General features: G+C 40.3%; 1 protein-coding gene across 2 annotated transcripts in view; it reads left to right on the top strand.

The window, feature by feature from the left end:
• The window catches only part of ARHGAP29 (Rho GTPase activating protein 29), a 127582-nt gene that overhangs the window by 91221 nt on the left and 9978 nt on the right, over positions 1–26383 (top strand). For both annotated transcript variants that reach the window (XM_018559219.1, XM_018559221.1), the window contains 16 exons: positions 2627–2723; positions 3197–3269; positions 5151–5214; positions 7775–7912; positions 8093–8157; positions 10112–10222; positions 11424–11504; positions 12255–12443; positions 13570–13707; positions 18715–18905; positions 19237–19406; positions 19498–19623; positions 19825–19923; positions 21046–21209; positions 21421–21609; positions 25561–25698. In XM_018559219.1, coding sequence (XP_018414721.1) covers positions 2627–2723; positions 3197–3269; positions 5151–5214; positions 7775–7912; positions 8093–8157; positions 10112–10222; positions 11424–11504; positions 12255–12443; positions 13570–13707; positions 18715–18905; positions 19237–19406; positions 19498–19623; positions 19825–19923; positions 21046–21209; positions 21421–21609; positions 25561–25698 — 2033 coding nt within the window. The remainder of the gene's footprint in view (positions 1–2626; positions 2724–3196; positions 3270–5150; positions 5215–7774; positions 7913–8092; positions 8158–10111; positions 10223–11423; positions 11505–12254; positions 12444–13569; positions 13708–18714; positions 18906–19236; positions 19407–19497; positions 19624–19824; positions 19924–21045; positions 21210–21420; positions 21610–25560; positions 25699–26383) is intronic.

Genomic DNA, 26383 nt, shown 5'->3' with positions numbered 1-26383 from the left:
ATTCACTATGTTTTCCAGCTGTCATTTGACAGCCAGGACTGACCCTTTTGGACCTGTGGGGGGCTACTTCATTGAAATGATAGGCAAGTACCAGTTTAACAGCAATTTTAATGAATTGTTTATGCTGATTTTACACAAATGGGATCTTTTGATCTTTTGTATAAACTATAGAAGGATTAGAACATCTGCCAGATTTTTATTGTTGTCTTGGTCTCCATTGGAAAGACAGAAAGCGGTCTGTGTCCCCAGTCGAAAGATTTCTCCTTACTTTCTTTGCAGGAAATACTGGGCAGTGGTTCTAACCCTACCCCAGTCTGTCCAAAGCAACAACAAAAAAAGGTCTAGAGTTGACCTTTTATTACATTCATATTCAATTCACCATGTTTATGTATATTTAAAGTCACTGTGGCGTAAAAAGACAAAATAAAGTTAGTAGCTGGTATAAAGCACAGCTATCCAGAGCCCACACGCACACTCCTATTGGCCAGCCAGTCATGATGATGAGGGAGTATGAATGTGTGGGCTGCAGGTAGAAGTGGGCAAGCTCCAACACGTCCTTCTTTGCTCTTGCACAAATGCCTAGCGTTTAGTCCTACAGGGGGCACTAAAAGATGTCTGCACTTTGGATTAAGTAACCCTTTCCATTGATGAATATCCACCCTCATTTGTTCCCGGGGTTCCAGCAAAAGTGGTCTAGTCCAGTAGGACTTGAATTGCTGTCCTCCTGTGTGGGTGGGGATGTCCACTGTTTTATTTGTAGCCTTCATAAGGACACTTTATATGACCTGTAGCCATTGACACAATGGTGAGTCCCCTGCCACTTTAAAGAGGAATCTTTACAGAGTATGGTGGGAAGGCTAACAACCTATTGTAACACGGCATGAGTAATTTTTATAGGATTAAAAGCCACATTGAAAGGCCCTTCTTCAATTGATACAAAGCCTTTATTTTTCTTCTCTAACTTGATTAACAGGCTATTAACTCGCGTTGCCAAGGTAATGTATCATATTGCTGTGCACTACTGACAGAGGAGCAATTACATTTAATTTTACTCTTAAGAGTACATTTGATGTATGGGTATATTGTGTGCAAGCACCATATGCCTGATCTCACTACAATTGTGTTGATCTGAGCTCAGATGATTTAGAGTAGGCCTTTTATACTTTTTTTTTTTTAACCACAACGCGTGTGTGCTTTCTTTCTGTTTTATATTGAAAATGTGTTATACGTAGCTGTTTCCACATTTATGAATTTTCTGCTCCAGGCTCTGTTTCCCATCCTGCTACAGATTATGCTGTATTTATATAGGGCAAGCTGTAGTATTAGTCTACTGTACATATTTATGTTCGCTATTTAAAATGGGCCAGTCTTGATTATGCAGAAGTTACAGTTGCTGTGAGTGGAGTGTGGTGGGCTCATAACTAAAGTTGAAAGCTCAACATAGAATTTATTTTAAAAGGCTACAAAGTATTTGCCATTTTACCCACTAGTTGTGAAATCTCCATAAGGAATAGCTAGTACATATGACCTTTTAGACCTACTCCTTATCTTCTAGGAGTACCCCAACATGGCCCAATGCTCATCTGGGCAGGTTATTGGACTTTTAGAGTGAGACATCATCTGGCCACATATGGCCAACCTAATCCTCCACTCAGAACTCTGGAACTTTCATGAAAAACTAATAGGAATCCTGTGTAACAGGAAACAGTTTAAATTTGTTTTGGAGCTGATACGATCTGTATTGCTGCATGTCAGTTCACCGATATGTTATGCAGAGCGTATTTCCTGCCACACAGTAGCTTTATAGTGTTGGTGAACTCCCCTTTTATACTGGGCATGTGCCTCTTTAGTTCTTTAATTTGTTGTTGAATTTTCACCTGAATACAATGAATCTTTTAAGGGCCTGAGTTTCAGGTCCGGATCTGCAGACGCGGTGCCACTGATGCAGTGCGTTTTGGCCGCGTTTTTGATGCGTTCCAGTAAAAAAAAAAAACTTTTCCTGACCGTACAAAATGTGACATACAGTATTTTTCTGTCGTAACCTGAACGGACTGCGCACGTGAGAACTGTAGCCCATAAAACACATAGGGATACATTGGGCTGCATTTTGAGTGCAGGAGCGTACGGATCAGGTCAGCACACAAAACGGACGTCGTGTGAACAGGCACTAACACTAATCAGCTGAGCATCAATAGCAAAGTCATTACTTTATTCAATGTAAAATTGCATTTGTGTCTTTTTTACTTTAAATTTAAGGATGGTATTTATTTTTATCCAATTAATCGGAAAAAATCAGCAAACCAATCGATTGTGAAAATAATCATTAGTTGCAGCCCCAATCCAGTGTATGTGTTCTTTCATATAATTCTTTTAAAATGGATCTGAGGCAGAATGCTATGACGTTTACATCAGCCTGCTAGCCCTTCCCACTAAACTCTGAGCAAAGAGCAGCGGGCAAACCCAGTACTGGGTCTCAAAATATGTATTTCTTAAAGAAAATTGTGATTTGAAAATGTTTATTTGTGTGCTGATCAGGGGCGGGGTAAACAAGGGAATTATATGCGTACACTGCTTTTAGCTTTCATCTGACTTTCTGGTTGATTTTGTCTTTGGTATCTCTTTGTAGCCGTGAATTTCAAAAACATTAATGAGGAGAACAGGAGGGAACATTTTGGCGAAATCTTTGCATCTGTTGACACTTTAGCATTCACCTTCGGTAGTGTGTAAGTATCACTATCAAAAAATCAAGACAACTGAAATATGTTAAATCTTTATTTATGGGAAAGTCATCCACCAGTTACCTCATTTCTATGTGCTGCCTGATTGATGAACAATAGCGACAGTAATACCCGTTCTGAGAAATTTTAAGTGGGAAAGGTGTCCTGAAACAGTCAGCATGTATAAATACATAAATAGGTATTTTTTCCATAGCAGCGTAATCTTTGTTTCACATTTTGTGTAGTTACCCTTATGGCTATTATATATTTCTAAATTCCTAGCTTCCTTGTTCCTTCATGTGGTCCGTCGAATGAAGTGTGCTCCTGTGTCTGCCATGGCATCAATCTAGAATAGGCTGCTGATTCTGCAAGGGAAATAACATCAGATCATTGGTCATTAGTTGCCCTTGCTTGTCTGGTGTTTTCTTTGCTTTATGGTGTCTGCTTAGTCATATTTCTCCTTCGCACTTCCTCTGCAGAGTTTCAGATTTCCTTATGGGAGATGTAGACAATGGCTCATCATTGGGGCTTCATGGATCTCGTAGAAGTCGGGTAAGCTATTTATTTTTAACTCATTTACTACCTAAAGTAAAAGCCAATAAAACTGCATAGTTACCCCAGTCAGTGAGCGTATTTTCTGTGTTCCTTTACAGAGTAGTCTCTGTGATACCTACACATGGGTATGAATTATGGTTTTTGTTTTTTTTAATATTGCTGTCTGTACCTGCTGGGGAGACCATCTTTGTCCTGGTGACCATTGTTAATGACTCAGACAGGTAAATCCAATATTTTCGCATTGGCACCAGTACAACAGGTGAGGAAAAATCTCCCAATGGGGATACCTATTTTGGTGACAACTATCTAAGATGAAAATTCCCCTTACTTTGTAGAGATTTCCTCTTCCTGTTGAGTCTCCAGAAAGTCTCCCAATAGAATGCAGACAACAAATTATAAACTGACCGTTTTCCTACTCTAGCCAAAATTGAAAAAAGTGCTATGCATACACTTCCTATTTTATCAGAATTCCGTTGAGGAATTTGCAGGAATAATGCAGTCTTTTTAAAGTGTGGATTTTTCTGCACTCTGTATAGTGTTATTTCCTGAGATTTCAGTGGGAAAGTCTTCTTTTTTTTTTTTTTTAATGCCTTCTTTGCATTGCTTAGAAAGTAAGTTGACTTCCTGCTGAGCTACACAAAATGGAATGTCCCAGTAGTAATTATTTAACCCACTAGACTAAGTTGGGGACATCACACTGAAAAGGGAACTGCACTATGTTCTAATAACTACAGGAAATCACATGGCAGATTGTGAAAGTATCCATTAATATTGTTAGTTCAACAAAGTAAGTGTTTAAATTGTAATTCCCATTGCATTGTGTGGTTTAACTTCAGTGTCGTATACAAAAGAAAATGGCAAAAAGTCCCTCTTGCATGCCTGTCTATAGTTGTCTATTAGAAAAAAATAACCTAGCTGTATTTTTGTATTGATTTAGGTAAGTAATGGTCCACATTGCCTACTTGACTATGTGTTATATCCATTTGTTTCGCTGGAGCGCAATCTTCAGTTCTGTTGTAAACCTATACATACACCAGGGCTTGACAAATTTTCTTTGAATCCAGGAGCCAGCTAACCAAGTTTTTTTTCGCGAGTGCATTTCACGGTGGATGGGGGACTTTCATTTTCTTTTTTTTTGTTGGTATTTTTAATTTAATTGTTTTTTTAAAACTTATTTTTACTCATTGGAGATTACATGTTCTCTTTAAGGTGACATTAGGGGTCTGTTAGACCCCTAGAGTCACCTTTCCACTTCAATAGCTTTAGCTGGTGAATGACTGCCTTCTGAGGCAGCTGAATGTAAACATAGCTGGCAGCAATAACCAATGGCAGCGAGCATGTGAGGCGTTGGCGACACAAAGGAGCTGTACCTCCATATTTTTTTTCTCCCACCGCCGCAATAACTCTGACACAGAACGTTGCAGCCGATTGCAGTCTGAGGAGAGACCGCTGACAGTCTGTGAGTCTGCAGCGAGGAAAAGAATTGCAGAGTTATTCCGGCGGTGGGAGAAGAAAACCGAGCTACAGTCAATGGGCTGACAAATGCCCAGGTCACCAGTGCGACTAGAAATTGCATCCTGGCGCCTAGGCTTTTGTCAGCCCGTTCACTGTAGCTCAATTTCTTCTCCCTGAAACGGAGCAGTAGCACTCTGGGAAACGCTGCTGAAAATATATTTTGTTAGCTTATAAATTGCTAGCTCTGGGAACCAGTTTACAAAAAGTAAGGGTAAATCATGGGACTGATTGCTGCAACAGATTAATTTATGATCTTTGATTATTTTAAGATTGCATGTAGTATCCCACTAGCAATGCAACACACATAATTTATCTAGACCGCCTACAGGTGATGATTTCTAATATAATGTGTTTACTTTTTAGTCATTTGAAAATCTCTCTGTGGAGGACTCGGCTGGATCGATTCATGAGAGAGATGACATACAAGGTGAAGACTTGAACAAAAATGTCATGTGTTCTGCCAAGCTAAACTGTAACATAATGTATTTACTGAAACAGACAATTGGTGAAGTTTAAAGTAAGCCTGGCCTGATGTTAAAAAAAGATAACAGTAGTGCTGATGCTCAGACCTATTGTGCTGCCTGTCAAGTTTTACTGTTCTTAAAACAATTTCTTGTTAGATGTGCAGATCCAAGGCCAAGACTAACCTTGGGGCCTTCACCTCTCTCCAAGCCAAGGGTAAACCCCCTTTTGCTATTAAGCCTTACCCCAGCTTTTCAGTTGTCTAATCAATTGTCAGAATCTCTCCTGCCCTCCTGAGGCTCTGAGATTTGACAGCTTAATTGCAGGAGTGGGGCTTGGTGCTGCATGTGATAGGACTTCTAGGGAGCTCAGCTTGAAGAGAGATCAGGGCCTTGTGTACTACCTGGCCTAGGCTACAGGGAGGTCCATGGAACATAGGGATTGGTCTAAAGATTGACACAGTTACTTGTTTCTTTTAATTTTCAGCACTGTAAAGGTGCCCATACACCTTACGATTATCGGATTAAACTTTTTGTCCGATGATCGAATAGTCGTACGATTTTCATACGGCAGCCCCATCCTGCCCCGATGATCGCAAGATTAATTTAGCCGTAATTAACGAAAAGCACCTGGACAAAATGCGGTACTTGATTTGCCGTATTTTCGTTAGCGCAAGCGCAGTGTAGATCGTACGACTTTTGCCGGACGGAAACGCCAGCAACCTTACAACAATCGTACGATATAGCAAAGTTTTCAAACATGCTTGACCGTCAAAAGTCGTACGATTGTACAGTACTGTCGGTCGGACACTGCAATGCACACATACGATTATTGGCCGAAAAGTCGATTGCATGCGAAAATCGTACGACAATCGTAAGATGTATAGTCACCTTTACCTTAGAAACTCTTTTGTGGTCAGTTTGGGTTCACTTTAAGTCCCTCATAACCCACATTTAGTGTAGGCTGCTTTTGTGTGGTGTAGGTTTGCAATTATGTTGTGATGTCCTTTCTGTTTATATAATGATGGCCTTGTTTATTCTAATAACATATCTAGCTCTTTGTAATTTGTGGAGTATTATTAATACAGGCACATCCCACAAATTGCTACGTTAATAAATAAGTGGACCTTTGTTTTGAAAATAAACTTTTACTTTAGATACCCGGCTGACTGAATGCCAGCAGTCCTAAAATCATCATTTTTTTTTTTTATATGGCATGTGCCATCCTTGAAGAGTCAGAAATACATATAATGGAAATTTGCTTGAGGATAGACGAGAAGAAGCAAACATGGAAAGGTTCTCCTTGTAGTACATAAATGAAAGCATTATTTAGATACGCATGCTCTCTGCTGATCTCTGCAGTATAGTTAACTAGTCATGGTAGCTTGCACATCTAAAGGGATATCTTCTTTTATATAAAATTGTATGCCAAAAGCTCTGTGACAGCACATTTCTTTATCAAGACATCAAAGGTGTGAACTGGTAGGATCCTGTACAGGATGCATATGACCGCAACAAACAAGCAAAAGTTTATAAATGCAAAATTGCGTTTGATAAAGCAACTCTGTGCAAAGGTGTGTTTTAAAAGTTCAGTTTTTTATTTTCACTTAAAGTTTTTGAGGTAAAAAAAATTATAATGTAAAATCTTACATCCCTTAGTGGAACCCCTAGAGGCAAACTGAGGTAAAGCAGTCCCTTCTGTGACTGCACACAGGGACTACTTACAGAGTTTAGTGCAGCCATGGATCAAAAGATCTGTCTCTGAGAAGAAAAGGTGACAAGAAATCTGCTGGATAAGCTGAAATCAATGTGTCCGTCCGTCCGTCCCCATCACGACCTTCTTGACTTGGCTTGTGGACACATGTTGCACAGTGGGGTAGAAGAGTCACTTGTGCGGAAGAAGGTCTGTTGGTTGGTCATGCAGACTGCATGCCAGATAAAGTGTCCTCAGACAATATACAAACATGTGTGACGCTTAGTTTAGATCTCCTACACTTTTTGTTATAACATCTGAGGCTGCTAGGGTTTGCTTGGAGCCTCTGTGGAGATGTCCTAAACATGTATTATTATTTGAAGGAAAATTCTTCTGCCTATGTTATTGCATTTTTTATATTTAGCATCACGAATCCATTTGTGGAAAAAAAAACAAAATTTTCTGTATACTGTGAAAGCGAGTTCTATCTTGAATGGTAAATAATAAAGCAAGTCTGCTTATGGAATCCTTAGCTAGGCTAATATAAAATACGTATTTGGATTCAACAGTTCTGTTCTTGGAAACCCTTTTCTTTGATGTATGCACATGCAAGTATTCTAGTAGTCATATGGCAGGGGACAGGCTCATCTATGTTGCTTGCAACTCTGACCCTTTCCTTCTAAAATCCTTGTCAATCCTATTTAGTGTCAAGTGGCATTATAGAACTATCCAAGATCAGAGTTACTTGAGCATTCTCTGTTGGCCACCGCTGCCTGCGAGCCATCGTGGGGCTCCCAATAAAAATCCTGTTTTCCTTTGCATGTTGTTTTCAGGGACTTTACGTGCTGAAGAAGTGGACAACATGCTCATGCGGATTGACAGCGGGGTGGAATCTGCGCTGGCATATGCAAAAGCATGGTCAAAATACGCCAAGGATATCCTGGCCTGGGTAGAGAAAAGGCTTAACGTGGGTGAGTGCCTTCTCTCAGTGTCTAATGAGCTTTGGAATTAATTCTGTTGCCATGTCTGTGCTTTAGACTGTCAGTAATGTGATTTCCAAATTACTAGATATTTCAGTGAATGTTATTCAGTAATGTTGTGTTATTTTCCTGAGCACAGAACATTAAAGCCTGTTTTCTCCCCTATTTCAGAAGCTGAAGCTTCTAAAAACCTTGCAAAAATGGCTGAAACCGCAAAGTCTATAATAACACCACAGGTAATGCTGTAAATACCTATAGATAAGACAAAGATAATAAAATACTTAAAGTTGACCACTGGTAACATTTCGGTTTTTATTTGCCGAGTGGTTCATTTTTACAAGAAATGTATACTTCAACACACCCCAAGCTGCATTTTTGTGTCCTGAATATTGAGGATTGAGTTTTGACTATTTTTGCCCAAAAATATACAATCCTTTCCAATATATACCTAAGGTGTTTGGCTCTTGATGCTTCCTATCCATTGAAGTGCAGCTAAACATAATTTGAAAAAATGTAACTACTCGGTGTCGGTGATTAGATTCATTGGTCTATACCAGCCTTTCTGAGCCACAATTCTGTGGAACCCTAGGGGTTCCTTCAGAAGTTGCTAGGGGTTCCTTCAGAAGTTGCTAGGGGTTCCTTCAGAAGTTGCTAGGGGTTCCTTCAGAAGTTGCTAGGGGTTCCTTCAGAAGTTGCTAGGGGTTCCTTCAGAAGTTGCTAGGGGTTCCTTCAGAAGTTGCTAGGGGTTCCTTCAGAAGTTGCTAGGGGTTCCTTCAGAAGTAGAAGTTTGTAGGGGTTCGTTCAGAGTTTGCGAGGGGTTCCTTCAGAAGTTGCTAGGGGTTCCTTCAGAAGTTGCTAGGGGTTCCTTCAGAAGTTGCTAGGGGTTCCTTCAGAAGTTGCTTGGGGTTCCTTCAGAAGTTGCTTGGGGTTCCTTCAGAAGTTGCTTGGGGTTCCTTGAGCAATGAGCGATTTCTTCCTCTCTGATAAGTAACCACTGATCTGATCTTTTTAGCCATCAGTGGGGATTCTTCCCAGTGACCACAAATGTAAGAAGCACTTTTCCCACCATCATGCTAATGTACCGTGAGCTATAGGTAAAGTAATAGCATAAGTTTCCTGGGGCTGGAAAGTTATTTCAAGGGTTCATCAACATTTACAATATAGACCAGCCTTTCTCAACTTTTAATCATAGTACGATAGAGCTCACCACTTTCCCAGGTGCTATCTATGTCAAAAATAGAACATGAGCATTCTTGGTGAAGTCGGCAAATGTTCAGGGATCAGTCTTACAGTTAATGCATTTAACAACGAGATTAATGTGCGTGTATGCGTCATTGTGTGAACTGAGCAGTAATGAACACACCGTATATATTTAAACATTTTTTTCTGAAAGCAAACCTCAATGTTATTAACTTTTTGCTTTTTTATGTGGAAGTCACTGATCTGTCTTGAAGTAAATGTGTTAAAGAAAAATCTGTAGGCTGACCTGACTTAAGGTGCCCATACACTGCTCGATTCTCGTACGAGAATCGCAGGAAATCCCGCGATCGTACGAGAATCGAGCAGTGTGAACGAAGACATGCGACCGTTTCTACTGTACGGTCGCACGTCTTTTGTCTAAAGAGCATGCTAGAAAACCAGCCGAAAAGCGTATGATTTTCGGATGGTTTGAACGGTGCTCGGGAGACAAATGCCGAACGGGCCGGTGTGCGCACGCGCACACTGCCCGTTCAGCATTGCGGTCATCGTAAACCCGCCCCTCAGGGGGGCGGTGCTTGCGATGATCAAGAGTACGATCTGCCTGTCCAAGATGGGCAGATCGTACGTTTTTTTTAATCACTTTACAACCATCGCAAGACTAAGGTCTTGCGATGGTTGTACAGTGTATGGCCACCTTTAGCCATCTGAACATACTAGTTTCCTGACTGCTGTGCTGACCGACTTGTTCTGGGGCAGAAACAAAGTATTAAAGCAAAAAGATCAATATGACAGCTCAGCAACTAGCATATTCAGAGATTGAACTCTGCAATGGCAACCTTCATGTTTCCTTTTAATTGAACTTTGATGGTGGCCGTGGATAATTACAGGTTTTTGTTGATTACACTTTTTCGCGTTCACCTATATGTTTTCTGTAATAGGCTTTTTCCTTTCTGCATTTATAAAAATAACTGAAACCTGTATTCTTTTCAGGAGTTTATGCCTTTCCAACCAATTTTCACAGCAGCTTTTCAAAACGACATTGAAGCTAGCCAGCTGTGTCTGCAAACAATCACTGCCCTCCAGAGTAACAAATTTATTCAGGTGAGGCCAGACATTTCTTCACTTTCAGTTGCTTCAGATACTAATATGTTTATATTTCAACAGATTTGTATCATTTGTTTTACAACTGTTAATTGTTGACCACATTGGGCTAGTGTTCATTTGAGCAGGCTTCAGTGTTTTCAAGTATAAATGCCAGACCAAGGCTAGAGAGGCATAAATTCTGGTTTAACACCGGTCCCTTAGAACTATGTGATGTTGGCTATCCTTTTGCTGCTGGCAGCAACTTGCTTGCAACAGAATCACTTAAAAGACTACTCACCTGCTGATACATTATCACTCCTTCAGTAATAGAAATGGAGCAGTGATAGAATGACACCACATTGGTTTTACCATTGTGGGAGAGACAACATAAGAGCAGGTAAATGGTCTCAAAGCAATTATGATGCTGGCAAATAACTGCTAGAAACAGTATCTATCTCTAGTGTGACAAGGCCATTAGAAGTGATTGTGGTCTCTATACACCTACTGGCTTCTAGCATGCACTTGGGGTAGCCTATTCTATGTTGGCAGCCATTTTCGGTTAAATGGCTTATATTTGCCATGGTTTGCGGCACCCTTCAATGGAATTACTGGGCAACAAGTCATCTGTGCACAGGAAAAAGGTTCTTTCCACATTAAAGGGGATCTGAGGATAAAAATGTGTGAGCTGCCAATGCTAATTTGGTTTCAGTGATGCAGGTAACAAAACTATCATGCTGATCCTGCCTTTACTAATAGAGTTACTGACCTGAAACCATCATGCAGGACACAGGACTCCTCAGAATTTATTGGCTGCATGCCTGTTCAAGGTCACTGACTCGCTAGGTAGTGAATCCAGGAAAAGGATGGCAGCTTCAGAGTCTGCACCTTTCAAAAAAAATCAGTTGGTTTCCTTCATAATTCCATCCCTGCAGGTTCACTTTAAGAACTGTATATTGGTTATCTTCAGTTTTTGTAGGCGGTTGAAAACTTTTACATTTTTTTAAATATTTGTATTCTTTTATGCATTGTATTGTAAAATATTTTATATTTTATTTTATAATGAGCAGCTGCATATACACAACTGCAGTCTGTTAGTCATTATTTGCTGTTATCAAAGTGTAAAGTACCTTTTTTTCAATGTGTGAGCTTTGTAGGTCTTGTTTTCAAGCAAACATTGATTTAACATGCAAACAGCATAACAGTCTTACTTTGGCTGCAGCCTCTTCAAGCTCGAAGATCGGAGCTCGACAGACAAAGGAAGGAAATGAAAGAACTTTGGCAGCGGGAACAGAAGAAAATGGTTGGTGCACATAGTTTTACATTAATATTAGATTGTGTTTCCTTTTTCTTCAGTACACTTGTGTTGAATATCTCGGTTTCCTCCTAACATCCCTGTGTTTTTTATTAAGTTTGTGTGTTTTTCATTATTTTAAAGAAAACTGCATACAAAGTATAGCCCTTGCTTGATTTCTGTTTTCTTTAGTAAAACTGCTTTAATGTTCTTTGTACAAATACAGTATTAGGCTATTGGTGTGTATTGCTTATTGTGTGCTTAGGTTCTTGTTTTTCTATATGTTTGTATGTACGGTATATTAAAAATGCAGCAGTCATAGAGTAATTCAGACTCAGTGGGGTTTTTACACACAGGTAGTGAATTTCCACACAGCTATTTCAAACAAGTTGCAGCCAGCTTTATTGCGCATCTAGGGTTGGATACAACATAATGCAATGTGTTCACCATGTCCAGATCCTTAAAACAGTTGCTCTAACTTGTCAAAGCCACCGCCATACTGTCTCTCTTTGCAGAGCAACATGCTCTGGCTTCCCAAAGGTTTGCTTGAATTTTTAGGGAGTGACAGAGACTTGTGTACTTGCTTGGTTTACCACAGTTTTTCAGGTACACACGGCACCCTTTCCTTTTCAAACTCGCTTTCCCAGTGCATCTGTGACCATGGTGTTCTCTGATTAAGGCCAGAGAGGGCTATTGATGTTATTATGCATAAGTACTGAAAAATGTTTCTTCTAAACCTGGAATTTCTGTGCCATGCAGCAAGAACTGGAAATTGCTTTAAGGAAGGCAAAGTTACTGAAAATTCAACGACGAGATGAGCATGAAAGAGCAAAATCAAGCACAATACGTGCTGAGGAGGAGCAGCTCAGTTTATCTGGAGGTCTCCTAAGGGATGGCAGCAAACAGTTGGAGAAAAAAAGACGTCTGGAGGAAGAAGCATTATTAAAGGTAGATTTGAGCTGTGTAATTTTTTTAAAGAACATAGTTGGGTTATTTAAAAAGGCAAGGAGCTACAGGCAGAAACTTATAGCAACAGCCTGAAATGTCTTTTTTTTTCACTGTCGGCTTGCTAGAAAATGTGACTACTCCAGGAGAGTCGACTCCTTAGCACTACCCCTCCCTCCTTGCGTCACAGCCTTCTCTTCAGGGAGTGTCTAATCTCTGTGTTCTGGCCCAGCCCCTCCACCTCTCACCTCCCTACATAACCTTTTATATAGCTGCTGGGTAGGAGCAAAGGGGAATACTTTAGTGACAGCTCTGAGTCTGTTGGGGCTGCTGACATCACATCCAAGATGGTGGCATCCAGGGCTTCTGAATGTTTACAGGGGGGAGGATTTCCTGGTAAATAACATGGCTAAAATTTGTTAAATGCACATATAATCATGTTAAGCATGTACATAATTGGAGCACTGGAGAGTTTGTTATAGAGAATTGTTTAGTTTAAGTGTAAATTATCCAGTATTAAACACTAGTGATACAGTAGCCTTCCTACATTAAGCATCCCTGGGCCCTCTAACAATAAATGTGCATTGAACCAATTGGCTTAATATTAGCAGAACATTAAATTTGCTATTCTCTGCACTGTGGACAGCACCATCTAAAGGAGATGACAGTGCCATCTCCATCAATTTTATAGCATGTAGTATTGGTGTCCATCAAATAAAATATATGCTTCCAAATTCTAGTATTTTAAATGAGTTTGGGTAGTGAGAAATTGTCCCACACCAACATCAGATTAGCAGTGTCAAAACGAAGAAAGCTGATTTTTATTTATTTTCTTTCCTCTGAGTTGTACACGGTGCTGTTTGTGTTATTCATTTTATAGACTTTTATGGGTGGAGTTGGGAATCCCTGCCTTCAAGATACACAACCTTAAGATTAAGTATCCACAGAGCACTGGGTTGATGATTACTAGAGGATGTTGCCCAGCAGTAGGGTCTGGTATATTTAGCCATTGCCAAAATTATGAATTTTGGCAATGGCAATGTACCCAGTATGAACTTGCATGTCTGGAGTGTGCCTTTTTTTGGATATATTTTAAAGAGGCTTCCTTGTTTTAATTCATGCTTGGCAGGCAGAAGAAGCCAAAGAAAATTACAAAACCTGTGTGGCAGATGTGGAACTAAAAAGGAGCGAAATGGAAACTGTTAAGAGTGAAATCTTAACACAGATCCGAGAGCTTGTTTATCAGTGTGACCTCACTCTAAAAGCGGTACGTTTCACCATTATATTTGTGACTATTAAACATAAACCAGTTTTACTTCTAACAGTGCTGATATAGATTAACAGAGCAATTCATTTTAACTATGTGAATCTGCAAGCAAGGCCGGATTTAAACTCTTTGCTGCCCCAATGCCAAGTTCCTCAATACGCCCCCCTGTATGCAGGCTGCATACAAGTGATCTCGGCAACCTCGCTGAGATCACCTGTGCAAAACAAGCAGCGGCTTCCCCGCTGTACATTTTTAGCCCTGCTTGCCTAAAGGAGGGCTAAATGTAGAAAACTACCCGCACGGCGCCCGGACTGCATGTGTCGGGAGATAGGAATTCCACAGTCCTGCTGCCCCGAGGTCGGGCCTAGGTTGGTATTGTGGGAAATGCGGCCCTGTCTGCAAGGATTGCTATAAGAAAATTTAGCAAGTTCTAAACTGGACCTCTCAGTAAATTTACAATACATGGAAACCTCTTAAAGAAGAACGCCAGGCAAAAGTGTTCTTAACCCTTGCAGTGGGGCTCCCCCCCACACTGCAAGTGACACTAAACTCCATAGTTAAGGTGCTTTAATGCATTTTTAAGATTTAACTGCTAACAATGTATCTTATTTGTGTATCACTCAGCTGTAGATCTCCAATTATCTCTAAATTCAAGCCGACACTGTCCTTCCTTCTGGAGAGTGGCTACTTTTGTTTCCCATTGTCCCTGTGTGTGTTGTAATGTAACCACTGCTCCAAGCTCACACCCTTGATGGACTGTAATCCCAGGTTTAGTTTACTTATTTGTTTTGAGATTGTAGTCAATCACTTTAAGTGCTCGTTTTTGGCAAGGTGCTGAAAAAAAAACGTTATACTGACCTGAACCGCCAGGCCGGCTGCCTGCTTCTTCGGTCTCTGAAGCCTCTCGCCTCCTGCGCTGCAGTATTGTTATGTTCCTTCGCGTCCACATGCCTATTCACTATGTATAGAATGTGATGATTCAAGGTTTCCGCCGCAGTGGAGGGGCAGAGGGGCTTCAGGGACTGGTCTAAGAGCTAGCTGGCTGAGTGGATTCGGTAAGTATAACTTTTTTTTTTTTTAACCTAGACAAAAAACAGCAGTTAACCCTTGCAGTGCGGGGGTAGCCCCACTGCAAGGGTTAGTAAAAATTCTGCCTGGAATTCTGCTTTAATTTTCCTCAAAAAATCTGTACTGTTTGTCATAAAAAAAGACTGTCCTTGAGCCCCAGTCAGTGACTTTACCTTGGCTGAAATTATGTTGATTACTGCTGAAGGAGAAAGCATTTCCTCAAGTCTCCTCTCCCCCAGTGAGCAGACTACAACTTTGTAGCAAGTCTCATGGTGCCATCTTTTTCAGACATTTGTGAACACAGCCAAGAAGCTCAGGATTTACAGGTGTTCTCTCTGAGTCAGCCTGCCTGTCCAGGAAGTACATGCTGATGACAAATGTGTTCCTATATAAAATGGCTCCATCCTTCTGAAAAGAAGAGCAGGTTGAAAGCATTGTCGGGGCAGGGGGGTGGTGCTGTGATATCTGAGAGAGTTAATAAATACTTGTGAATGTTCTATCTAAACATTACCTAGTGTGCGTGTACTCCACATGAAAAAATCTCTTTTGCTAGTTCCAGCTTAAAGGAGAACTATGGGGTCAGGTTCTCCTAAGGATAATGGGAGGACACAAGCTAGCGTCCTCCCGTCACCCAAAGCTCAGTATACCCAAAGCTCAGCTACAGCTCGTGGTATATTGAGATGCCGCAGCCGGGACGTTACCGACATTGCTGTCTGGCTCCACCCAGCTGCGTTATTGACAGCTGGCTCTGCCTATCTAGAGGCAGCTGTACCCGCCCCTCCCCCGTCCGTTCCACAAGTCAGCGCTGGAGGATCGGGGGAGGGGGGGGTGGAATCCCTGCAGAGAGCTGACCGTCACTGCTCTCTGCAAGGATAGATTGAGAAGTGAGCGAGCGACGGTATGTGTTCGCTCACTTCCTGATCTATTGAGCCGACCTCTGACAGTTTCATTGAGTGATTTTCACTCGCCTCTTGGTTCTCCTTTCAGGAGTTTATGACTCAGTAGGTCTGGCTTATTGCATTCTGATAGAAACCGTTTTTGTGCCCTTAGCCACCAATCAGAGTCCAGTCATTGAGACGTGAGAAAATTTGGCATCTGCAGTGTTTAACGAGGGGGCACATGTTTACTAGTTAAAACATTCATTCTAAATCTGACAGATTTGGTGGAGACATGATACTTGGTCAATGGCGGAGTGTCAAGTGCTCTTTTCCGGTTATTTTGCTTTTCACGCAACTTTTTACCCTTTCATAAAAACATATCCAAGTAAAGGAGTAAAGATTTGTCAGTATCTGTCAGCTAATGATACCCACTCCTAATATTTCATCATTAGGTTTTGCAACATAATTTGAATTGATGCCACAGAAGGCGAAAGGGTTTTTTGTGAGTGGGATGACAACTTCTGTGGCTTTGTAGTGAAGCCAGACCATTCAGCAGTGAAGGAGTTAGATGGAGAGATACATTAAGCTTCTCCTGGGGATGTATCCGAAGTGGCCCTATGCCAAAACATTCCCTGTTAGTAACTATAAGTCTTCAACTGTCTTATAGCTGACTGCAATAAAGTTTCTTTGAAAACAGAGTACCAATCCGATGCAGTTTGTTTAATCTGCCTTGCTGGGAAGACACACACATGTTTTGGAATAAAGATGATCCCCCATAGTCCTGAATCAGGATAAAAAGTAGCCGTTTCCTTTTGAAACTATTCCAAGGACATAAACCCCCTTTCACTTCTGTATCTTACTGCATTGTCCTGTGCTCTCCTTCCGTGCTGAAGGACTTGTACAACAAATATAGCCTGTGTGCTTCTGAGCTGTGACTGTTGAACCAGTGTTCCCTCTTGTAATAAGTTAATTATTTCGCTGAATGAGTCTATTATTGCTTGGTTGACAATCTGTTAATCCGTGAGTGCCTTTCCCTTAAAATCTTAGTCTTTCAAAGTCTGGTACTTCTGGCCAGAAGTACGGTGATCCCCTCTTGATGTCCATGGGGCTAGGGGGCCAGCCTGGTGGGTCTTATGAGGCTTTATTAACTATTTCATAGTGATAGACACAAGCTGGTTTAGAGCTATAATGTATGTTTGTCCACTGAGGAACACAGGAATGCAGGAACAGTCAAGCTATACTGCCACCTTCAGGAGATTGGGACACTGGCAAACACTTTGTAAGCCAACCCCTGTATGACCCCCCCCCCTCCCATCTACCCATTTTTTTTCTTTTTTGCTAGTGTGTTAGGAGGTTGTCTTTTCTTCAGTCTGTTTTTTTGCTAGACGTCTTCAATTAGATCTCAATCAGATTTTTTTTTCTCTCAGTTAAATTAAGATTCCTCGCTTCACTGCTGTTTGAGCTGTTCTGTGCATAGTAGCTATCCGGATTGGTTTTCCTTAGCAATAGCTTTGGAGGTGAACTCAGAACCTCCTGGGCTGGACTTTTGTGGATAGCCTTGAATGTGACCTTCAAACAATGGGCTCTGCATTGAGGCACTTTCCAGATCTTTGTGTACTCTTATTTAGCTATGGAAGGCTTTCAAGGTCCAGTGCCATGGCAGAGCTCTGGATTTGAACCTGTCTCTGAAGACTGAGCTGGAGCTAAGGTTGGTCGTGCTGAAGCACTGGTAGCTACCATATAGTTTGCACCCCTGGATACTTTGATTTCCTTACATAGTCCTATGACATGTTGGTAGGTTAATTGGCTTCTGTCTAAATTTGCCCTAGTATGTATGTGCGGGTCTAAAAATCCGACTGCGACAGCATCTTAGGCAGTGGTTAATGCAGCTCTGGTACTCATTTCAAAACATGGAGCAACAAAAGAAGTAAGAGTTTGAAGTGTACCAAAGATCAAAACGCAGTCATGGTAATGGATGGAAGTGGATGTTAAGTTTTTAGCAAGGATGCTGCTTAGTAAATTTAAAGTTCAACACGAGCACTTTTAAATAGATGTCCCGTTAGGTGTTTTGTTTTTTTTTGTGCATCCCGTGACCCTTATTAGTGAAATTACTCACTTACTCTCAGGGCAAGAAGTAATGGGAAATCTCTACAGTGCAGAAACCATAAAATGGTGAAGGGTTGGAACCTGTTTAAAACTGCTGTCTTTGTCTTCCTGTCCAAATGACAATGGCTTCCCTCATGGCTTGTCATGTTTTAATGGGGACAGGAAGTGAGAACTTCCCGGTTGGGTCATAGACAGCAAAAAAAGAGTAGACAAAAATATTTACTCTTCCCAGGTCTACCTTCTCTTGCCTTTCTTACAGATAGATCTGAAAATATTTTGACCTAGCCTGCCTGTATTAGTTGTACCCACAAGATGGGTAGTATTCTGATACTTCAAGAGTTGTAAAAAAAATTAGCAGACCCGTACTGCTCAGTTTAGATTGGAGGTAATTGGATCTAAACTGACACATGTCTGCCTACATCCGACTCCCTATTTACCTCTGCTTGGATTTGTGGCAGTGACTGTACTGCCACTGAAGCAAACCTATCGGACATTGGAATGGCATTTGGTGAACTTCCACAAGTCAGAATAAGCCAGGCCCTAACTTTTACCCTTTAAAAGTATCTCTTACCATTAACTTGAACCTGTGGTATAACTAATCAAATATAAACCTTATCTTATCTCTTAATATTATTTTCTGAAAACCGAACATATTTGGTGCCAAAAGTATCATCATGTGAACAGATCTGCATAGAAAACTGATGTAATGTGAGATAAAATGACATTATGTACAGTGGCTAGTTATGTCCACAACACAAAGAAGCAGGGTGGTGTTGCAGTCTGGCAAACATTGTACTCCTAAAGGACCGATAATTAACAGAAAGTAGACATAACCGTGTTTACCTAATTTTGTGGTTAATTCTTGTTTTTATTATTTATGGGTGCTTTAACTTTAAAGACGTATATGTTCATTCAGTGGATAACTTCTAATTATCTAAAAATCATCTGTAAGCAGGCTACAGTAAACCTGTTCCAGATGCAGCATGCCCAGGTGGTATCGTTGCCTGTCAACTGCCAATCCCTTTGCGAGAATGCCAAGTGTTATGAACCAGGGCAGCAGTTTTCAGAGTTTGTGAAGAACCTGCCCAGGGATGATTGTGGTATTGAAGTTGGATCCTGTGAAGCTCCAAATGCACAAATTGGCCGGTAAGTCAGCCAGTTAGCATATGTAATTTCTTCTATTGTCAACATGTCATTTAACGTCTATCAAAATGGTTCATGCATTAATAAAGTAAGCAAATATCAGTCACTAACACTTCCTGAAAGCAAATAACCAATCTTTTGCCTAGGGGAACACCAAATTGTATGTTTACCAATAGCAACCAATGTTTTAAATGCCTTGTATTAGCTTGAGAGTACAAAATCTGATTGTGTGGCCTCATTTTGTGCTAGTCTGTTACAGTCTGGCCATTTTTAGTAATAATACATAACTTCCGATAACATGGGCAAATGTGTGTGTTTTGGTTTTCACTCTTAGGCCTCTTATGCCAAAGGAAAAAGAGAACAGTGCACACACCTCTCATGGGAATCTATCTCAAGGATCTGCTGAATACCCTAATCAATCTCCTGAAGATCTTGGCAGTCCTCCTTATAGTCGCTCCCAGAAGATTGGACAAAAAAGGTCAAGCAGCAGTACTGATATTCAAAGTATGCCACTATGAATCCTGACCTATTAAAACGTGTTTGTTTACCATGTTTAGTTAGTTTATAACCTTTCTGCTGGTTTCCTGTCTTAAAGCATTAAGAGGCCCACCGTTCAGGACGTGGTCTGTTAGCAACCAGAGTGGGGGCATGTGCAGTGATTCTGAGAGTGCAGGTGGCAGTAGTGAGTCACGTTCTATGGATTCCCCATCAGCTAGTCCAGGTAAGGGTAATTCATTCATTATTATTATTATGCAGGATTTATATAGCGCCAACAGTTTGCGCAACGCTACAATATAAGCAAGACATTACATTCGCAATACAATTCAAGACAAGAGATAAGGAGGGCCCACAATCTAAAAGATTCATAGATGTAAAGGCAAACAAATTACTATTGTGTGTTAATTATAACATTTTGTTACAGGTGACTTTAAAAGGCGTCTTCCCAGGACTCCGTCTACTGGTACAATGTCATCAGCTGATGATCTGGATGAAAGGGAACCTCCATCGCCTTCAGACAATGGTAATTTTCCTTCCTTATAATAATCAATCAACTGCTGATACCCTGATAACGAATATTTAACAAACTAGCAGTTTCTAAAATATACTGTAGGTCGTGTCAGCTAAAATGTTGTTCCTATGAGCGCCACAAACATTCTTTCCTTCCAGTTTTTATTAAAATATCACCAGTATGTTTTACATTCCTAAAAACGTCACCTAGTTCTTCATGTTGTGAGCTGTGGTTTTACTACAGGTTATTCTTTTGTTGAGATTTAAATGTGTTACAATATCAGTCAACTCTGTGATTGTGCCAGGCATATGTCCACACATTTTACTTAATGTTTCTGTATGTGTCTTGCTCTCCTTCTCCTTAGCACATCACAGCTGCTTAGGCCAGAGCCAGATCTATACAAATGCCCTAATGCCATTACATTGTGCTTTTTCTGGGCTAATCCTGCATATGTCGTTGGCTGCCGTATTATAAAGTGGATGCATAATTTGCAAAGATGGCTTTGTATATTATGTGCACAGACTGTTGAGACGAATGTTCATTTGCTATAAGTTATCTTATCAGTTGATTGTAAAAGCTCATGCTTTGGTCTCATCAAAAAGAATAACATTGATTTAAAATGAAGTGCTGATTAAATCAGTAAGTGCATACATACATACAACTAATTCTTTTACCTAATTTGCTAATAATAGAAGAGCATCTAGTCCATTCCAGAGCCTGAACCATTAATCTACCCGTACTGTTTATATAAAGCATTAAAGGCCTGCAGTAAATTGTGAGAGCTGAGGCTTTTTTTTTTTTTTTCTGGTACAAACCTACATGTATGTAACCTTGTAAATACAGGTGGATTACGAATAACAGGGGAAACAAAATGCAAACATAAAAGTGTTTAGGTTTCCTCTACAAAAAGGGTTCCATTTATATATATATATCTATCTATCTAGAGATAGATAGATAGATAGATAGATAGATATATATATATATATATATATATTAGATATGTATAGATATAGATAGATAGATATTATATTGTGGTTTTTTTATATATATATGTATGCATGTATCATAATGTGGTTCTGTCATGCAGCTATTTTGTAAAAACATTAACCAGATTTAAAATCTATATATTTCCAGGTTTAAATGACCTTGTCTCTGAGATTGCGAATTCTCCTGGACCTTTCAGGAACACTGTTATGTCCAAGGCATCCCAGACACACAAACTGAGAAAACTTCGAGCCCCGTCTAAATGCAGAGAATGCGATAGCTTAGTGGTGTTTCACGGCGCTGAGTGTGAGGAGGTAAGAGTCCAGTAATTCTAGTTTTAGCAGTAAATACAAGGCTACGGCACATTGCTTCTCTTCTGGAGGTTTTTTTTTTGTGTTTGCGGCACTTCCCGTCCCACCCAAGACTTATTTTCAGTACAACTTTAAGTCAATGATTACACAATTGTTATTATTAGCCCATTGCATAGAAGAACAACAGTCTATTTAGTGTGTTTCTTTATTGTAGTGTTCTCTTGCTTGCCATAAGAAGTGCCTGGAAACATTGGCTATTCAGTGCGGACACAAAAAGCTTCATGGAAGACTTCATTTGTTTGGAGTGGAATTCACTCAAGCTGCTAAGAACACCCCTGATGGCATTCCTTTTATTATCAAGAAGTGCACCTCCGAAATAGAGAGTCGCGCTCTCTCTATAAAGGTAGGCACTTATTGGCATATATTCCAGTTTGTGTACACACCACTATTCAACATTATTATAACAATAAACACATTCAGTTGAGATGTGTATTTTGCAAGAATAGGCAGTAATTGTGGTATATTTGTGCTTTTGCCTCTCAACATCAGAAATGGAGAAATTTGACTTAAATGTATCCTACGATAAATACAGGGGCTGCCTTTGCTGACCTCCTTTGGAAATGCTAGTTACCTTGTTGTTGTGACAGTGGATTCAATACATTCTGAGCCACTGGCCCATAACAAGTATGCAGATCAGGAAGGTCATGGAAAAGTCAGATGTCTTTATCTGCATACTTACAGAGTCAGTGAGTCAAAGAATTGAAGCCAGAGAACCAGGATGACAAGAGGGTGGCAGCCATGGTTCTCTTACATGTTTGTTTTAGGTCTTGTCTCTAATCCTCCAAAATCCCCACCCCAAACCTGATCATGTTTAGACAAAACAGTCTGTGTTTCACAAAGGACATCCCTTTGAGACTAGAAAGTGTGGACTTTTAAGATTGAAGTATATGTTAAGGCAAAAAAAAATGCAATACTTCTCTGCAATATATTCATGTTTGCCCATGTATCATCCATTTAAAGCCTCTCAAAGTACAGAAAAATACCTATAAATGTGCCAGCACACAGCTATTAGGTCCTGTTGTAGGCTGACAAATCACAGCATTTTTGAGTGGTGTCAGCCCTGCACAGTGTTTTGCTAAGCTACACTGCCATAATCGTTGTGTAGTCCAAGATTAAAAGCTAGGAGGGCTCTTTGAGTTAACACTGGAAGTGGGCAGAGGTACACAGTACAGCCCTAAATGTTTTTGTTTATTTTTCACTTATTGAACAGATCTAACACATTGCTTCCATTGGTATATTTACCAGACCAAAAGGGACAAAGTAAGAGAAGTTAGGGTTTACATACAGTAGGGCCAGTAAGAATGTCTTACCCTAGTGTCTCAAATACATGATTACATTTATGTGCTGGACGATTACTTGAAAAATAGTGCTGCCGTAAGCCTATAGGTAGCACTCAAAACGTATACCATGGTATCGCCATCTATAGTCTACTGTACCTCTTTCCACTTGTATCATGGGTCTTGGCCTTGGGAAAGATGAGGGGGTAGGTGGAGAATGGATGTTCTTGTACTTTGAAAGGGTTTTGCTGGCCAAATGAAATCCTCTTTTAATTGCAAAAACTTCTGAATAGATCAAGACAACCTACCTTCAACACCCTTTTTACAGTGTCAATAGAAACTGTTGGCAGTGAGTTGAATGTATCCATTTAGTCTTTTAGCTATTTGTCATTTTAAATATTGGCAGAAAATTGCCATCTTTGTGTCTAGCATAAGGATATTTCTTCTTGCCTTATGTTTGGTGCGATTTCCAGTAGGAGCTTCTTCCATAGGTTTTTACATTTCTTCAAAAACAACATCCGGAGTCCACATCTAGCATAACAAAATAAGGTAGCATTAATAAAAAGTGGAACATACTCAGTTTTGTCAGATCGTAGTCCCTTTCATAGAGATTCTGCCTCTGGAAAAAAAAACAGCTTCCTGCATTAGAAGTATTATACTTGCCTTTCTGGTGGCCCATGTCTTTTGAAATAGTATTAAAGCCAGTTTTTTATCCCTCCGTAAACACAGGATACTGTTTCCTGTGCGCAGAATGCCTAAGTTCTGTTCGGGGAGCGCACACTAATAGCACTATTCAACACTTGGAGCTACATCTCCCGTCATTCACTGTGCATGCGTGCCCCTACATTTTGTCAGCTGAAGTGGAAAACACACTTGAGAGCTGCTGTCAATCACTTGCCCTAAAGAAGGCGCAATGGCGTGTCTACCTGTCGAACTGAGGGTGTAATGAGAAAGGCGGAGTCTTTATGTAAGGGCTGTAGTCTGTCCATGGGAGCACTCACGGATGGGTGTCTCCATAGAACCCTGCTTGCGCAAGGAGACACCCCATGACAGGAAAGTGGGCGCAGTGATGTTGGGACCAGACAAAAATGGTAGAAATGCCAGACGAGAAGAAGCATCTTATGCTGCTGAATTGCCTAAAAAATAGGGTTCAATATCACTCCTTTTTGAGTGATAGACTCTTCGTAAGCCTCTTCCTAATTCAATCATTCTGGGAGTTTCAGATGCCAATGTCCTGTGCCATGGCTCCCATCTGAAACCACTACAGGACTCAGCATTGAATCCAAAGTAGGTATAGAGGCACTTGCAGTGGAGATAAGTCAAAGCATCAGCATTTTATAGTCAATGTTTCTATGGAGCTCAGTCCATCTTTGTGAAGACAGTCTATTTAGGACTCGGCAGTGACATAGCGGTCAGAGGAAGGAAACCACAACGTGCAGCGAGAACACTATCTGAAGTGTTTGAATGCTGGAGAAACTGAAAGAGGCTGCAGTGGTGGCACAGAGGGAAGGCAGGAGACACGGGCGGCCAAAGAGGTGTGTAGATTACTTCTTCCTTTGCAGGAAGTGCTATTTTCATTTAGAGACCTAATAAAGTCTCTCCTAAATACAGACTGTGCTCTTTGGACACCTTGGTGATTTCTGTGTCTCTCCAAAGAAAAAAAATTAACAAGACTGTAAACAACAAAACTGATTCATAAAGATTTAAAAGAATAATGTATTATAAAGTTTAATATATCGGAGCTTATTTCATAAGGCAGCCAAAATGTTGTTCAGCCAATCACACAGCATCTAGTTAGTGTTCAGTTGCTGTATTCAGAGTAAACAGATAAGAAATGTGATTGGTTGCCATGTGCCACTTTTATTAATTAAGGCCAAATAAATGTTAAATATCCAGAGATGGCATTTTGTATTTGTTCAGTGAATGAAAGAAAGTTTATATTTAAGAAAAACTTTGCTGGCTTTAAGCAGAGCTGAAATAATTGGGACATCAGACATTTAAAGTCCACTTCTTAAAAGTCAACAACATCAGTAGCCTGTGTAAGCTGCCTGCATATAGTTTGCCAAAGTACTGCAGGTAGCCTGCTTAGGGCATTATTCCCATCTTTCCTGGGCCTAGTCTTTTGTTCTTGTGCTTAGCTCCCAGGTGTGTGGCCACATTTTTACAATTCCAGCCATTCTGCTTTGTATACTGGCACTATTTTAAAACCTGCTTAATTAGAAAATGCCTTGGGCTTATTTATGTTGGACTTTATTTCCCTTTGTACAGACCTGTGCATATTTCCGAACTTTGAAAATATTTACTCATTAGAAGACATAAGATTATTTACCTGTATATGTGGCCAGGTTCTTAGTTTCTTGCTTTTTTTGTTTTTTTGTTTTACAAGGGGGGAGGCATCACTTTTGGAGCAGACCACTTTTTATGATAGTTTTGGGGTAGAAGGAAATGGTCGTTTTTTATGCTGGGTGTTCATTTTTGTGTTTATTTCTCAGTCAAGATTATGACAATGGATGTAGCAGTGTTTGTCATGTGGCTGCTCAGATTGTAACACTGATCAACCTTCAGAAATTACAGATTGGTTTCCTGCAATCTGCAACGATGTGCAGCTGTTAAATTGTATCTAACCCCAGAAACAAAAATGTAATATACTGTATTGCATCTTACTGCAAGGAACCGAATAAGAGAAATTCATTGTTAGGGTTTGCAAACTCTTGAACAGTCCCACCTCTGTCCCAAGTAAAGCAGAGAAAGAGTTCACTAGTCTTCATGTGTGAGCATGATGTTGTCATGAGCATGTCTGATAGGGATAGGCCCAGTACATAAGCTGGCGACAGTCTAAGTGTCTTGGATCACGCTGACTTGAACTAAATTGGGGAAATGGAAGAGATTCAAAAGCACAATATTGTCTGAGTTGTTGTGTTTAGGTAAACTGTACTCTTTATTTCCCAACTTTACTCATCTACCTAGCAATGATCCCTAAGTCAAAGAATAACTTTGTAAAGTGTCATGTTTTCCAGGGAATCTACCGTGTTAATGGAGCAAAGTCCAGAGTCGAGAAGCTGTGTCAAGCATTTGAAAATGGCAAAGACTTGGTGGAATTGTCAGATCTTTATGCTCACGACATAAGCAATGTCCTCAAGCTCTACCTTCGTCAGGTAAATTGACTCACTGGCTTCTATATATTGCAACATTGCAGTTAATATGTAAAAGTGGATCTAGAGAAAATGTACAGACTGATAAGAGTTGAACATTCTAGAAGTGCCTCTACCTGTGATTCTGATCAGTGGCAGTGGTGTTCTTTTAGCCCTTTCACTGCTGTATCAAAATCTCTATAACTCATCAGCTTAGAGTTGAGCATAAATGATGGCACAAGAATTATTCCTTACTCAGAGCAGAGTGAAGAGATAGGGTATATGATCTCTCCCCCGAGCTTCCCCACCAGCCATCCGGACAGTTATGGTCCTGGGCTACTAGGAGTAGCAGCAGGGACCGGGAACCACAGAATGGTGGGGGGGTCGCAGGGGGAGAGGGTATTGCACTTTACAGCCACCTTTTTTATAACTTCAACAATAAAGCCAGCAGCCCAGAGCTAAATTTGAAAACAAAGTCATGGCTGCTATTACAGCCTTAAGCTTGTTTTAACCTTTCAATGCCATGAATTGTGGCACATGTCATTGGCAGTGAAAGGGTTAAATCATGTTTAGCTTGTTAAAGCAACTGGTCACATTTTAAATTTTTTTAAGGAGTAAATTTGAAATGGGAAGTGAATCAGATATTAAATATTTTTGATTAGTTATGTAGTTCTAATACAGTTTTTATGATGGTCCTGACGTACATGTA

Source organism: Nanorana parkeri, unplaced genomic scaffold, assembly GCF_000935625.1.
Source record: "Nanorana parkeri isolate BGI_ZX_2015 unplaced genomic scaffold, ASM93562v1 scaffold382, whole genome shotgun sequence".
In the NCBI taxonomy this organism is placed as follows: Eukaryota; Metazoa; Chordata; class Amphibia; order Anura; family Dicroglossidae; genus Nanorana; species Nanorana parkeri.
This window is presented reverse-complemented; position numbering and strand designations above follow the sequence as displayed.